Source organism: Salvelinus alpinus, chromosome 5 (assembly GCF_045679555.1).
Source record: "Salvelinus alpinus chromosome 5, SLU_Salpinus.1, whole genome shotgun sequence".
Classification (NCBI taxonomy): Eukaryota; Metazoa; Chordata; class Actinopteri; order Salmoniformes; family Salmonidae; genus Salvelinus; species Salvelinus alpinus.
In genome coordinates, this window is record NC_092090.1 from 89490023 (window position 1) to 89503048 (window position 13026).

Genomic DNA, 13026 nt, shown 5'->3' on the forward strand with positions numbered 1-13026 from the left:
TTGCAGCTTTTCTTGTAGTGCGTGTGTGTGTGTGCGCGTCTTTGCCTGTGTGTGCGCGTTTTTGCCTGTGTGTGCGCGTCTTTGCCTGTGTGTGCGCGTCTTTGCCTGTGTGTGCGCGTCTTTGCCTGTGTGTGCGCATCTTTGCCTGTGTGTGCGCATCTTTGCCTGTGTGTGTGTGCATCTTTGCCTGTGTGTGCGGGTGTGTTTGCGGTTGTGTTTGCCTGTGTGTGCGGGTGTGTGTGGTGGTTAACAGATCCCATCAGCAGATTATGTTTTGACTCTGTGGCTACGTCTGTGGGGTTTATGGCTACGTGTGTGGGGTTTGTGGCTACGTCTGTGGGGTTTATGGCTACGTGTGTGGGGTTTATGGCTACGTCTGTGGGGTTTATGGCTACGTGTGGGGTTTGTGGCTACGTGTGTGGGGTTTGTGGCTACGTCTGTGGGGTTTATGGCTACGTGTGTGGGGTTTGTGGCTACGTGTGTGGGGTTTGTGGCTACGTGTGTGGGGTTTGTGGCTACGTGTGTGGGGTTTGTGGCTCCGTCTGTGGGGTTTATGGCTACGTGTGTGGGGTTTGTGGCTACGCGTGTGGGGTTTGTGGCTACGCGTGTGGGGTTTGTGGCTACGCGTGTGGGGTTTGTGGCTACACGTGTGGGGTTTGTGGCTACGCGTGTGGGGTTTGTGGCTACGCGTGTGGGGTTTGTGGCTACGCGTGTGGGGTTTGTGGCTACGTCTGTGGGGTTTGTGGCTACGTGTGTGGGGTTTGTGGCTACGTGTGTGGGGTTTGTGGCTACGTGTGTGGGGTTTGTGGCTACGTCTGTGGGGTTTGTGGCTACGTGTGTGGGGTTTGTGGCTCCGTCTGTGGGGTTTATGGCTACGTGTGTGGGGTTTGTGGCTACGTCTGTGGGGTGTGTGGCTACGTCTGTGGGGTTTGTGGCTACGTGTGTGGGGTTTGTGGCTACGTGTGTGGGGTTTGTGGCTACGTGTGTGGGGTTTGTGGCTCCGTCTGTGGGGTTTATGGCTACGTGTGTGGGGTTTGTGGCTACGTGTGTGGGGTTTGTGGCTACGTGTGTGGGGTTTGTGGCTACGTCTGTGGGGTTTGTGGCTACGTGTGTGGGGTTTGTGGCTACGTCTGTGGGGTTTGTGGCTACGTCTGTGGGGTTTGTGGCTACGTGTGTGGGGTTTGTGGCTACGTGTGTGGGGTTTGTGGCTACGTGTGTGGGGTTTGTGGCTACGTCTGTGGGGTTTGTGGCTACGTCTGTGGGGTTTGTGGCTACGTGTGTGGGGTGTGTGGCTACATCTGTGGGGTTTGTGGCTACGTCTGTGGGGTTTGTGGCTACGTGTGTGGGGTTTGTGGCTACGTCTGTGGGGTTTGTGGCTACGTCTGTGGGGTTTGTGGCTACGTCTGTGGGGTTTGTTATTGTGGGCTTGTGTGTGGACTCCAAGGTTCTCTCTCTCTCTCTGTCTCTGTCTCATTTATATATGTATCTGTCTGGGCCTGGAGTGATACTGATCTCAGAGCTGTGCTTCCTCATCTGACTACAATCAGCAAGCCCCTTTATCCTGACCCTAGGCCTGTCTGTCAACCTGATCAAAGACCTCTGTGTAGCCGTTGGCTGACGAGTTCACACACACATACATAGATACACACACATAACAGCACATATTCACTATGCTTCATACATGCTATAGCCTACATATGCGTACACACACACACACATACGTTCATTCTCTCAGTCCACCTCCCCCACCTCCGTCATCCTTCTCTTTTTCCATATCAGATAGTTCTCTGGCCACCTGAGGTGCTGAACAAATAATGTAGCACAAATTACATTTCCTGCAAGGCTGATTGATGTCATTAAACACCTGCATTTTGAGCCCCGCGATCATTTCAGTCTTCATCAGGGAGTCTGACATTTCAGTGAATTAGCTGACTCGGGCCGGCCTATATCTTTTAGTGTTCAGACCATTCCTCATCCAGCAGGTCATCTCATTTGGTTTGTCCGCCGGCCTGTGATTGGCTACTCCCTCCTAATCATGGCATCATTTGTCCATAATGTGATTCTTCAGACACATAATCAGGTTAGCAACGTGTTTCCAGAGCATGTGGTTATCATGACTGGTATAAGCCTTTTCCTTCTGACTTTAGTTAGAGGAGACTGTGGGCTTTGAATACAGAAGCTCAGGTATTTGTTTAACACTAGTAGGGGTTGAAACCCCCAAACAGACGAGTGGACAGACGAGTATAGGGCACAATATTCAACTGAAATTTTGCGGATGGGGAGAGAAGGTGGAGGACAAGGCTTGATGCGCTGGGCATCTTGTTATGACATGTATGATCTGAATTAGGTCCACAGAATTATACCTACGGAGGAGCGTCTTCTATGAAGGAACTTTGAATGTCCTTGAACTTCAGAGAGTGGGTTTTGCGTTGGACCAGCTAGTAATAACCTTCTGTGTGCAGAGCGGCACCAGAATTAAAATACAAACACATCTTACTTGTTGTTTATAAATCCAATGCAACGGGATCACTATAGTATCATTTGCCTAAACATTAGCCTGTTACCATGGTTACTCAATGCTATCAGTCTGAAAGAAGTAGCTGTTAAAAAGACACACTAGTCTCTACAAGCCAGAATGTTGAATAAATTGCCATTTGAAGATACTTTACCGGTTGTACTTTTGGAGGTAGGATGTGGAGATAGGGTATCCACAGGAAAGTGTTGTTTACCCGACTTTTCGTGGCGCCGGTAGGTTCTGTCAGTCTCGTGGCTCATTGCATGTGATGCACAATATGTAAACAATAGCCAAACGTAACCAAACGTAGTCAACGGAATCGCGTTTTCTCGCAGTCAGCTGGAAGTGTTTGCCGTTCGGTCTGTGGTTCGATTAGGGTCGGCCATATTGTGCAGGTGTTTGTCACGGGTGAATTGCATAAGTATTGAAAATTAAAACCGGAAGTACAAACCAATATATAGACCAGCGTACTGAAAGTTGTGATAATAACGCTGCTCTGTGGATATTTTTTTTTAAAATTTCGAATAGTAGAAGGACAAACCACACAGAAAATCGGTAGAGTAAGTTTAAATGTAATTTTATCTTACATACTGGCTTGTAAGGAACATTTACAAAAATGTTCACACAAATGTCTCAGGCTGTATATAGCAATTGATTATGCATTACAGCCTGATTAATCAGACTATAGTATCCTTACCTAGCATTGAAACGAATAATCCATTCGTATCTAATTAAAAATCTCTCTCCCTAATTTCTGAATCACGCTTGTAACGTCAGTAGTCTACCAGACTACGCTTCGTAGGGGGAGGGGCAGGTTGCCTACACACGTACTGCCAAAGATTTTCAGCTTTACATTTTGAAGGCTTTGCAAATGTGTCTTGTTGTGTTTTTTGTGGGACTGGAAAAAAATGCCCTGGATGTAAAATACCGTTTTTAACCGGTTCCCATGCTTTTAAAATAACGGTTCTGTTCCGGAATAGTATAGATCACTTTCATTCCTGATTCTGATTCTGTTCCTCGAAAAAATTTCATTATTTTACAGTTCTGTTCCATGAACCAGTTCCAACCCCTGCTCTGTATGTTGTGTAGTATTGTATCCCTTGACTATCCCCGACCCAGTCCCTGCTGTCATAGACTGGTAGCCTGGTCCCAGATCGGTTTGTGCTGTCATGTTTTGCATGGTAAGGAGTTGACATGATAGCACAAACAGATCTGGGACCCGGCTAATAGACTGGTAGTTTTGGTGTATGAACCAGGTGTTGTTTTAGTAGTTTTTACTGATGGAGCATTCAGGCTTTCTAACCAGGTTGAAATATATGGGCCGTGTGACAGTGTGAGGGCCCGATCTCTCTGACTGTGTGTTTGTGTGTGTGCATGCGTGTTTATGTCATCAAGCCAAGGGCTTGGACACGCTCTGCCTCCATGGTGCCCCTGGCGCTGGTTTCCTGTGGGTCTGGCTGCCTCTAAAGAGTCCAGCTAAAGCTAACATAAACACAGAGGGGCCTAGCTTTGGACTTTCCAGCTGTCCCTGTGGTCACAGCAGACACGTCCCCATCTGACGCCACAGACCTCAGCCACACCACACTACTCACCCCTGTCCTCGTCTGCCCGGGTGGGCCACTACACCACAGCACCGCCATGCCATTCCATGCCAGGCTGGGCACGTTTAATAAATACCTCCAGTAATACCCCAGTAATTACCCCAATACCCACAACCCCTGATTCTTACAGCTGAGGTCATTATCTTCCACTACAAACACGCCAAAACACAACAGACAGAAAGTCTCCTCCTCTCTCATCCTTCTCTCATCCACTTCCCACAAAAACAACGTCTCCACAAAAACCCTTATGTTTTCAGCTGCCGAGAAGCAAGAAAAAAAAGAAAAGAAAAAGAAAAGAGAGTTGTTGATGTCATTGAACCATGTAACCGTTGGCTGGGGGTTAAGGTTACACTGTGTACAAGTTCCTTAGCGACCTGGTCAGCGTGCAATGCGCCCGGCCCGCCACAGGAGTCACTAGTGCGCGATGAGACAAGGATATCCCTACCGGCCAAACCCTCCCTAACCCGGACGACGCTAGGCCAATTGTGCGTCGCCCCATGGGCCTCCCGGTCGCGGCCGGCTGCGACAGCCTGGGCTCGAATCCAGAGTCTCTGGTGGCACAGCTAGCGCTGCAATGCAGTGCCTTTTTAATGTATTTTATTTAACCTTTATTTAACCAGGTAGGCAAGTTGAGAACAAGTTCTCATTTACAATTGCGACCTGGCCAAGATAAAGCAAAGCAGTTCGACACATACAACAACACAGAGTTACACATGGAGTAAAACAAACATACAGTCAATAATACAGTAGAAAAAATAAGTATATACAATGTGAGCAAATGAGGTGAGATAAGGGAGGTAAAGGCAAAAAAAGGCCATGGTGGCGAAGTAAATACAATATAGCAAGTAAAACACTGGAATGGTAGATTTGCAGTGGAAGAATGTGCAAAGTAAATATAGAAATAATGGGGTGCAAAGGAGCAAAATAAATAAATACAGTAGGGGGAGAGGTAGTTGTTTGGGCTAAATTATAGATGGGCTATGTACAGGTGCAGTAATCTGTGAGCTGCTCTGACAGCTGGTGCTTAATGCTAGTGAGGGAGATAAGTGTTTCCAGTTTCAGAGATGTTTGTAGTTCATTCCAGTCATTCCAGCCTTAGACCACTGCGCCACCCTGGAGGCCCTGTTGCCTTTCTTTTGAAGGAAAATGGGTTTGTCCTTTCATTTTTAGCTTGGATAATTTTTCTAGCTCTATTTCTAGTGGATTTTTTGGACCTGTGTTGTCCTGGCGCAGGGAGTAACAATATCTATAAATCACCAAGGTAACCCAGGAGCCAGTTTCATTACACACTTTTCAACTTTTATCTGCTTGCCCTATTTATCTCTTAATTCCCATGGAATATTGCTCTGTTCTTCTTGTGTGTGTGTGGTAGTGGTGGGTCCGTCCACCTGCGTCCAGTTGAACTTGTGACCACAGATTTGAAACAGATTAACCAGGGCCAAGTATAGAAGGAGGGAACGAGAGAAAAAAGGAGAAGAAAGGCTGAGATCTCTCCCCCTCACTTTTCTTTGTCTGCTTGGATTAAGTTCCTCTAGCTGCCACCCATGGTTTTTATGGACAGTGTGTGTCTCCTTAGAGATGCCTCTGGCATACTGGGGACCACATCCATCCAAGGGGTGGAGGGCAGTCAAGGACACACACACGCGCAGGCAGATGCGCACACACACAATACTTATTTGTTACTATGGAGTATGTCAGACTCTAATAAAACTGTGCAAACAGGGCAAGGCTGTACTTCAACAAAATAAGTTTCATATATTTAGTTTTATATTACACTTATATTACAATGAAACGGCGATACTGTGTGGTGTAACTAGGTGGATGTGACAGAGGAGGAGCCCAGGAGCTTCATCTACCTGAGTGCTGATGCCATGTCCAACCCTGCCAAGCTGCTGATGCCATGTCCAACCCTGCCAAGCTGCTGATGCCATGTCCAACCCTGCCAAGCTGCTGATGCCATGTCCAACCCTGCCAAGCTGCTGATGCCATGTCCAACCCTGCCAAGCTGCTGATGCCATGTCCAACCCTGCCAAGCTGCTGATGCCATGTCCAACCCTGCCAAGCTGCTGGTGCCATGTCCAACCCTGCCAAGCTGCTGATGCCATGTCCAACCCTGCCAAGCTGCTGGTGCCATGTCCAACCCTGCCAAGCTGCTGGTGCCATGTCCAACCCTGCCAAGCTGCTGGTGCCATGTCCAACCCTGCCAAGCTGCTGCTGCTGATGCCATGTCCAACCCTGCCAAGCTGCTGATGCCATGTCCAACCCTGCCAAGCTGCTGATGCCATGTCCAACCCTGCCAAGCTGCTGGTGCCATGTCCAACCCTGCCAAGCTGCTGATGCCATGTCCAACCCTGCCAAGCTGCTGGTGCCATGTCCAACCCTGCCAAGCTGCTGGTGCCATGTCCAACCCTGCCAAGCTGCTGGTGCCATGTCCAACCCTGCCAAGCTGCTGATGCTTATCCAGGGGGACGGAGTGGTCCAACCCTGCCAAGCTGCTGATGCCATGTCCAACCCTGCCAAGCTGCTGATGCCATGTCCAACCCTGCCAAGCTGCTGGTGCCATGTCCAACCCTGCCAAGCTGCTGATGCCATGTCCAACCCTGCCAAGCTGCTGGTGCCATGTCCAACCCTGCCAAGCTGCTGGTGCCATCTCCAACCCTGCCAAGCTGCTGATGCCATGTCCAACCCTGCCAAGCTGCTGATGCCATGTCCAACCCTGCCAAGCTGCTGGTGCCATGTCCAACCCTGCCAAGCTGCTGGTGCCATGTCCAACCCTGCCAAGCTGCTGATGCCATGTCCAACCCTGCCAAGCTGCTGGTGCCATGTCCAACCCTGCCAAGCTGCTGATGCCATGTCCAACCCTGCCAAGCTGCTGGTGCCATGTCCAACCCTGCCAAGCTGCTGGTGCCATGTCCAACCCTGCCAAGCTGCTGGTGCCATGTCCAACCCTGCCAAGCTGCTGATGCTTATCCAGGGGGACGGAGTGGTCCAACCCTGCCAAGCTGCTGATGCCATGTCCAACCCTGCCAAGCTGCTGGTGCCATGTCCAACCCTGCCAAGCTGCTGATGCCATGTCCAACCCTGCCAAGCTGCTGATGCCATGTCCAACCCTGCCAAGCTGCTGATGCCATGTCCAACCCTGCCAAGCTGCTGATGCCATGTCCAACCCTGCCAAGCTGCTGATGCCATGTCCAACCCTGCCAAGCTGCTGATGCCATGTCCAACCCTGCCAAGCTGCTGATGCCATGTCCAACCCTGCCAAGCTGCTGATGCCATGTCCAACCCTGCCAAGCTGCTGATGCCATGTCCAACCCTGCCAAGCTGCTGGTGCTCATCCAGGGGGACGGAGTGGTCCAACCCTGCCAAGCTGCTGGTGCTCATCCAGGGGGACGGAGTGGGCACGACACCTCATCATCAACCAAGACCTGAACTCAGGGACACAGATCCCCTTCATCAACCGCGCCAAGGAGGTAGGGGCCCCACACCGCCCGGGGGCTACCCAGCCAGGGTTAGAGGGGTGTGAGGGTGGCAGGGTGGTTGGGGTCACCATGGGATGGCTCTGCAGGTTCTGTTTATGTATGATAGCCTGGTTGGTTATGGTTGTGTTAGGGCGTTGTTACCTATGGCAACCTGGTTGGTTAGGGTTGTGTTAGGGCGTTGTTACCTATGGTAACCTGGTTGGTTAGGGTTGTGTTAGGGCGTTGTTACCTATGGTAACCTGGTTGGTTAGGGTTGTGTTAGGGCGTTGTTACCTATGGTAACCTGGTTGTGTTAGGGTTGTGTTAGGGTGTTGTTACCTATGGTAACCTGGTTGGTTAGGGTTGTGTTAGGGCGTTGTTACCTATGGTAACCTGGTTGGTTAGGGTTGTGTTAGGGCGTTGTTACCTATGGTAACCTGGTTGGTTAGGGTTGTGTTAGGGCGTTGTTACCTATGGTAACCTGGTTGGTTAGGGTTGTGTTAGGGCGTTGTTACCTATGTTAACCTGGTTGGTTATGGTTGTGTTAGGGCGTTGTTACCTATGGTAACCTGGTTGGTTAGGGTTGTGTTAGGGCGTTGTTACCTATGGTGACCTGGTTGGTTAGGGTTGTGTTAGGGCGTTGTTACCTATGGTAACCTGGTTGTGTTAGGGCGTTGTTACCTATGGTAACCTGGTTGGTTAGGGTTGTGTTAGGGCGTTGTTACCTATGGTAACCTGGTTAGTTAGGGTTGTGTTAGGGCGTTGTTACCTATGGTAACCTGGTTGTGTTAGGGCGTTGTTACCTATGGTAACCTGGTTGTGTTAGGGTGTTGTTACCTATGGTAACCTGGTTGTGTTAGGGCGTTGTTACCTATGGTAACCTGGTTGTGTTAGGGCGTTGTTACCTATGGTAACCTGGTTGTGTTAGGGTGTTGTTACCTATGGTAACCTGGTTGTGTTAGGGCGTTGTTACCTATGGTAACCTGGTTGTGTTAGGGTGTTGTTACCTATGGTAACCTGGTTGGTTAGGGTTGTGTTAGGGCGTTGTTACCTATGGTAACCTGGTTGTGTTAGGGTGTTGTTACCTATGGTAACCTGGTTAGTTAGGGTTGTGTTAGGGTGTTGTTACCTATGGTAACCTGGTTGGTTAGGGTTGTGTTAGGGTGTTGTTACCTATGGTAACCTGGTTGGTTAGGGTTGTGTTAGGGCGTTGTTACCTATGGTAACCTGGTTAGTTAGGGTTGTGTTAGGGCGTTGTTACCTATGGTAACCTGGTTAGTTAGGGTTGTGTTAGGGTGTTGTTACCTATGGTAACCTGGTTGGTTAGGGTTGTGTTAGGGTGTTGTTACCTATGATAACCTGGTTGGTTAGGGTTGTGTTAGGGCGTTGTTACCTATGGTAACCTGGTTGGTTAGGGTTGTGTTAGGGTGTTGTTACCTATGATAACCTGGTTGGTTAGGGTTGTGTTAGGGCATTGTTACCTATGGTAACCTGGTTGGTTAGGGTTGTGTTAGGGCGCTGTTACTTATGGTAACCTGGTTGGTTAGGGTTGTGTTAGGGCGTTGTTAGCTATGGTAACCTGGTTCTGTTAGGGCGTTGTTACCTATGGTAACCTGGTTAGTTTGGGTTGTGTTAGGGCGTTGTTACCTATGGTAACCTGGTTAGTTAGGGTTGTGTTAGGGCGTTGTTACCTATGGTAACCTGGTTGGATAGGGTTGTGTTAGGGCGTTGTTACCTATGGTAACCTGGTTAGTTAGGGTTGTGTTAGGGCGTTGTTACCTATGGTAACCTGGTAGGTTAGGGTTGTGGTAGGGCGTTGTTACCTATGGTAACCTGGTTGGTTAGGGTTGTGTTTGGGCGTTGTTACCTATGGTAACCTGGTTGTGTTAGGGCGTTGTTACCTATGGTAACCTGGTTGTGTTAGGGCGTTGTTATCTATGGTAACCTGGTTAGTTTGGGTTGTGTTAGGGCGTTGTTACCTATGGTAACCTGGTTGTGTTAGGGTGTTGTTACCTATGGTAACCTGGTTAGTTAGGGTTGTGTTAGGGCAGTGTTACCTATGGTAACCTGGTTAGTTTGGGTTGTGTTAGGGCGCTGTTATCTATGGTAACCTGGTTAGTTAGGGTTGTGTTAGGGCGTTGTTACCTATGGTAACCTGGTTAGTTAGGGTTGTGTTAGGGCGTTGTTACCTATGGTAACCTGGTTAGTTTGGGTTGTGTTCGGGTGTTGTTACCTATGGTAACCTGGTTAGTTAGGGTTATGTTAGGGCGTTGTTACCTATGGTAACCTGGTTGGTTAGGGTTGTGTTAGGGCGTTGTTACCTATGGTAACCTGGTTGGTTAGGGTTGTGTTAGGGCGTTGTTACCTATGGTAACCTGGTTGTGTTAGGGTTGTGTTAGGGTGTTGTTACCTATGGTAACCTGGTTGGTTAGGGTTGTGTTAGGGCGTTGTTACCTATGGTAACCTGGTTGGTTAGGTTTGTGTTAGGGCGTTGTTACCTATGGTAACCTGGTTGGTTAGGGTTGTGTTAGGGCGTTGTTACCTATGGTAACCTGGTTGGTTAGGGTTGTGTTAGGGCGTTGTTACCTATGTTAACCTGGTTGGTTATGGTTGTGTTAGGGCGTTGTTACCTATGGTAACCTGGTTGGTTAGGGTTGTGTTAGGGCGTTGTTACCTATGGTGACCTGGTTGGTTAGGGTTGTGTTAGGGCGTTGTTACCTATGGTAACCTGGTTGTGTTAGGGCGTTGTTACCTATGGTAACCTGGTTGGTTAGGGTTGTGTTAGGGCGTTGTTACCTATGGTAACCTGGTTAGTTAGGGTTGTGTTAGGGCGTTGCTACCTATGGTAACCTGGTTGTGTTAGGGCGTTGTTACCTTTGGTAACCTGGTTGTGTTAGGGTGTTGTTACCTATGGTAACCTGGTTGTGTTAGGGCGTTGTTACCTATGGTAACCTGGTTGTGTTAGGGCGTTGTTACCTATGGTAACCTGGTTGTGTTAGGGTGTTGTTACCTATGGTAACCTGGTTGTGTTAGGGCGTTGTTACCTATGGTAACCTGGTTGTGTTAGGGTGTTGTTACCTATGGTAACCTGGTTGGTTAGGGTTGTGTTAGGGCGTTGTTACCTATGGTAACCTGGTTGTGTTAGGGTGTTGTTACCTATGGTAACCTGGTTAGTTAGGGTTGTGTTAGGGCGTTGTTACCTATGGTAACCTGGTTAGTTAGGGTTGTGTTAGGGCGTTGTTACCTATGGTAACCTGGTTAGTTAGGGTTGTGTTAGGGCGTTGTTACCTATGGTAACCTGGTTGGTTAGGGTTGTGTTAGGGTGTTGTTACCTATGATAACCTGGTTGGTTAGGGTTGTGTTAGGGCGTTGTTACCTATGGTAACCTGGTTGGTTAGGGTTGTGTTAGGGCGCTGTTACCTATGGTAACCTGGTTGGTTAGGGTTGTGTTAGGGCGTTGTTAGCTATGGTAACCTGGTTCTGTTAGGGCGTTGTTACCTATGGTAACCTGGTTAGTTTGGGTTATGTTAGGGCGTTGTTACCTATGGTAACCTGGTTAGTTAGGGTTGTGTTAGGGCGTTGTTACCTATGGTAACCTGGTTGGATAGGGTTGTGTTAGGGCGTTGTTACCTATGGTAACCTGGTTAGTTAGGGTTGTGTTAGGGCGTTGTTACCTATGGTAACCTGGTTGGTTAGGGTTGTGGTAGGGCGTTGTTACCTATGGTAACCTGGTTGGTTAGGGTTGTGTTTGGGCGTTGTTACCTATGGTAACCTGGTTGTGTTAGGGCGTTGTTACCTATGGTAACCTGGTTGTGTTAGGGCGTTGTTATCTATGGTAACCTGGTTAGTTTGGGTTGTGTTAGGGCGTTGTTACCTATGGTAACCTGGTTGTGTTAGGGCGTTGTTATCTATGGTAACCTGGTTAGTTTGGGTTGTGTTAGGGCGCTGTTATCTATGGTAACCTGGTTAGTTAGCGTGGTTCCGGAGTTCCAAATTAAGCAGCAGCAGCTGAAAAGATGAGCTCCTACAAATATTGAAATGTAAATGTTTTTTTTAGAGTAAAGTACATCGAAAAAATATCAAAAGAAAACTGCAAACTGAATAGGAGACCAAACAAACAGCAAACAAAGAAGAAAGGCTTTTGAAAAAGTAACAATTTTTCATAAAATTATACCGTTTTCTTAGCTAGCTAAGTTGTTTACCTGTTGCTAGGCAGTTGCTAGGGACATTCCTGAAAGAAGCTAGCTAGCTAACAAGGAGTGTCTAGTTGGCAGAAGAGAAGAAGGGACAAAGAAGGGACAAAGTGGGACAAAATAAGGACAGAAGAAAAGGGAAAGGGGACATTAAGGTGAAGCAGTCCTCTAAAGACACAAAAGACAATAATACAAGAAACAACACTTCTATTGCCTCTCCCTCTACGATACGCACTTCCGGTTTGGTTTGTAGCGAGTAGTTGCATTCCGCTTTGCTCCACAGGTAGTATTACAGGTAGTATTACATTTCATTTCATTACAGTACAACAGTTTGATTTGTTTGATCTTAGCTGGCTACATAGCCGTCTTTGTATCCAAGATAATTGTGTAGTCTAGAGTAATTGTCGAGGTTACCTAGCCAGTTAGAGGTTACCTAGCCAGCTACACTTTCAAACAAAGTCAACAACGCAGCCACTGCTAGCTAGCCTATTTCACCAGCCAGCAGTACTATATCATTTTAGTCAATAAGATTTTTTGCAACGTAAGCTTAACTTTCTGAACATTCGAGACGTGTAGTCCACTTGTCATTCCAATCTCCTTTGCATTAGCGTAGCCTCTTCTGTAGCCTGTCAACTATGTGTCTGTCTATCCCTGTTCTCTCCTCTCTGCACAGACCATACAAACGCTTCACACCGCTTGGCCGCTGCTACTCTAACCTGGTGGTCCCAGCGCGCACGACCCACGTGGAGTTCCAGGTCTCAGGCAGCCTCTGGAACTGCCGATCTGCGGCCAACAAGGCAGAGTTCATCTCAGCCTATGCTTCCCTCCAGTCCCTCGACTTCTTGGCACTGACGGAAACATGGATTACCACTGATAACACTGCTACTCCTACTGCTCTCTCCTCGTCTGCCCACGTGTTCTCGCACACCCCGAGAGCTTCTGGTCAGCGGGGTGGTGGCACTGGGATCCTCATCTCTCCCAAGTGGACATTCTCTCTTTCTCCCCTGACCCATCTGTCTATCGCCTCCTTTGAATTCCATGCTGTCACAGTTACCAGCCCTTTCAAGCTTAACATCCTTATCATTTATCGCCCTCCAGGTTCCCTTGGAGAGTTCATCAATGAGCTTGACGCCCTGATAAGTTCCTTTCCTGAGGATGGCTCACCTCTCACAGTTCTGGGTGACTTTAACCTCCCCACGTCTACCTTTGACTCATTCCTCTCTGCCTCCTTCTTTCCACTCCTCTCCTCTTTTGACCTC

At 48.5% G+C, this 13026-nt stretch overlaps 1 protein-coding gene across 1 annotated transcript in view; it reads left to right on the forward strand.

Annotated features, from left to right (window-relative positions):
* Positions 1-13026, forward strand: part of LOC139577180 (cotranscriptional regulator ARB2A homolog) — a 331393-nt gene that overhangs the window by 39140 nt on the left and 279227 nt on the right. Inside the window, exons 7-9 of the mRNA XM_071404090.1 lie at positions 5934-5976; positions 6534-6607; positions 7512-7586. Coding sequence (XP_071260191.1) covers positions 5934-5976; positions 6534-6607; positions 7512-7586 — 192 coding nt within the window. The remainder of the gene's footprint in view (positions 1-5933; positions 5977-6533; positions 6608-7511; positions 7587-13026) is intronic.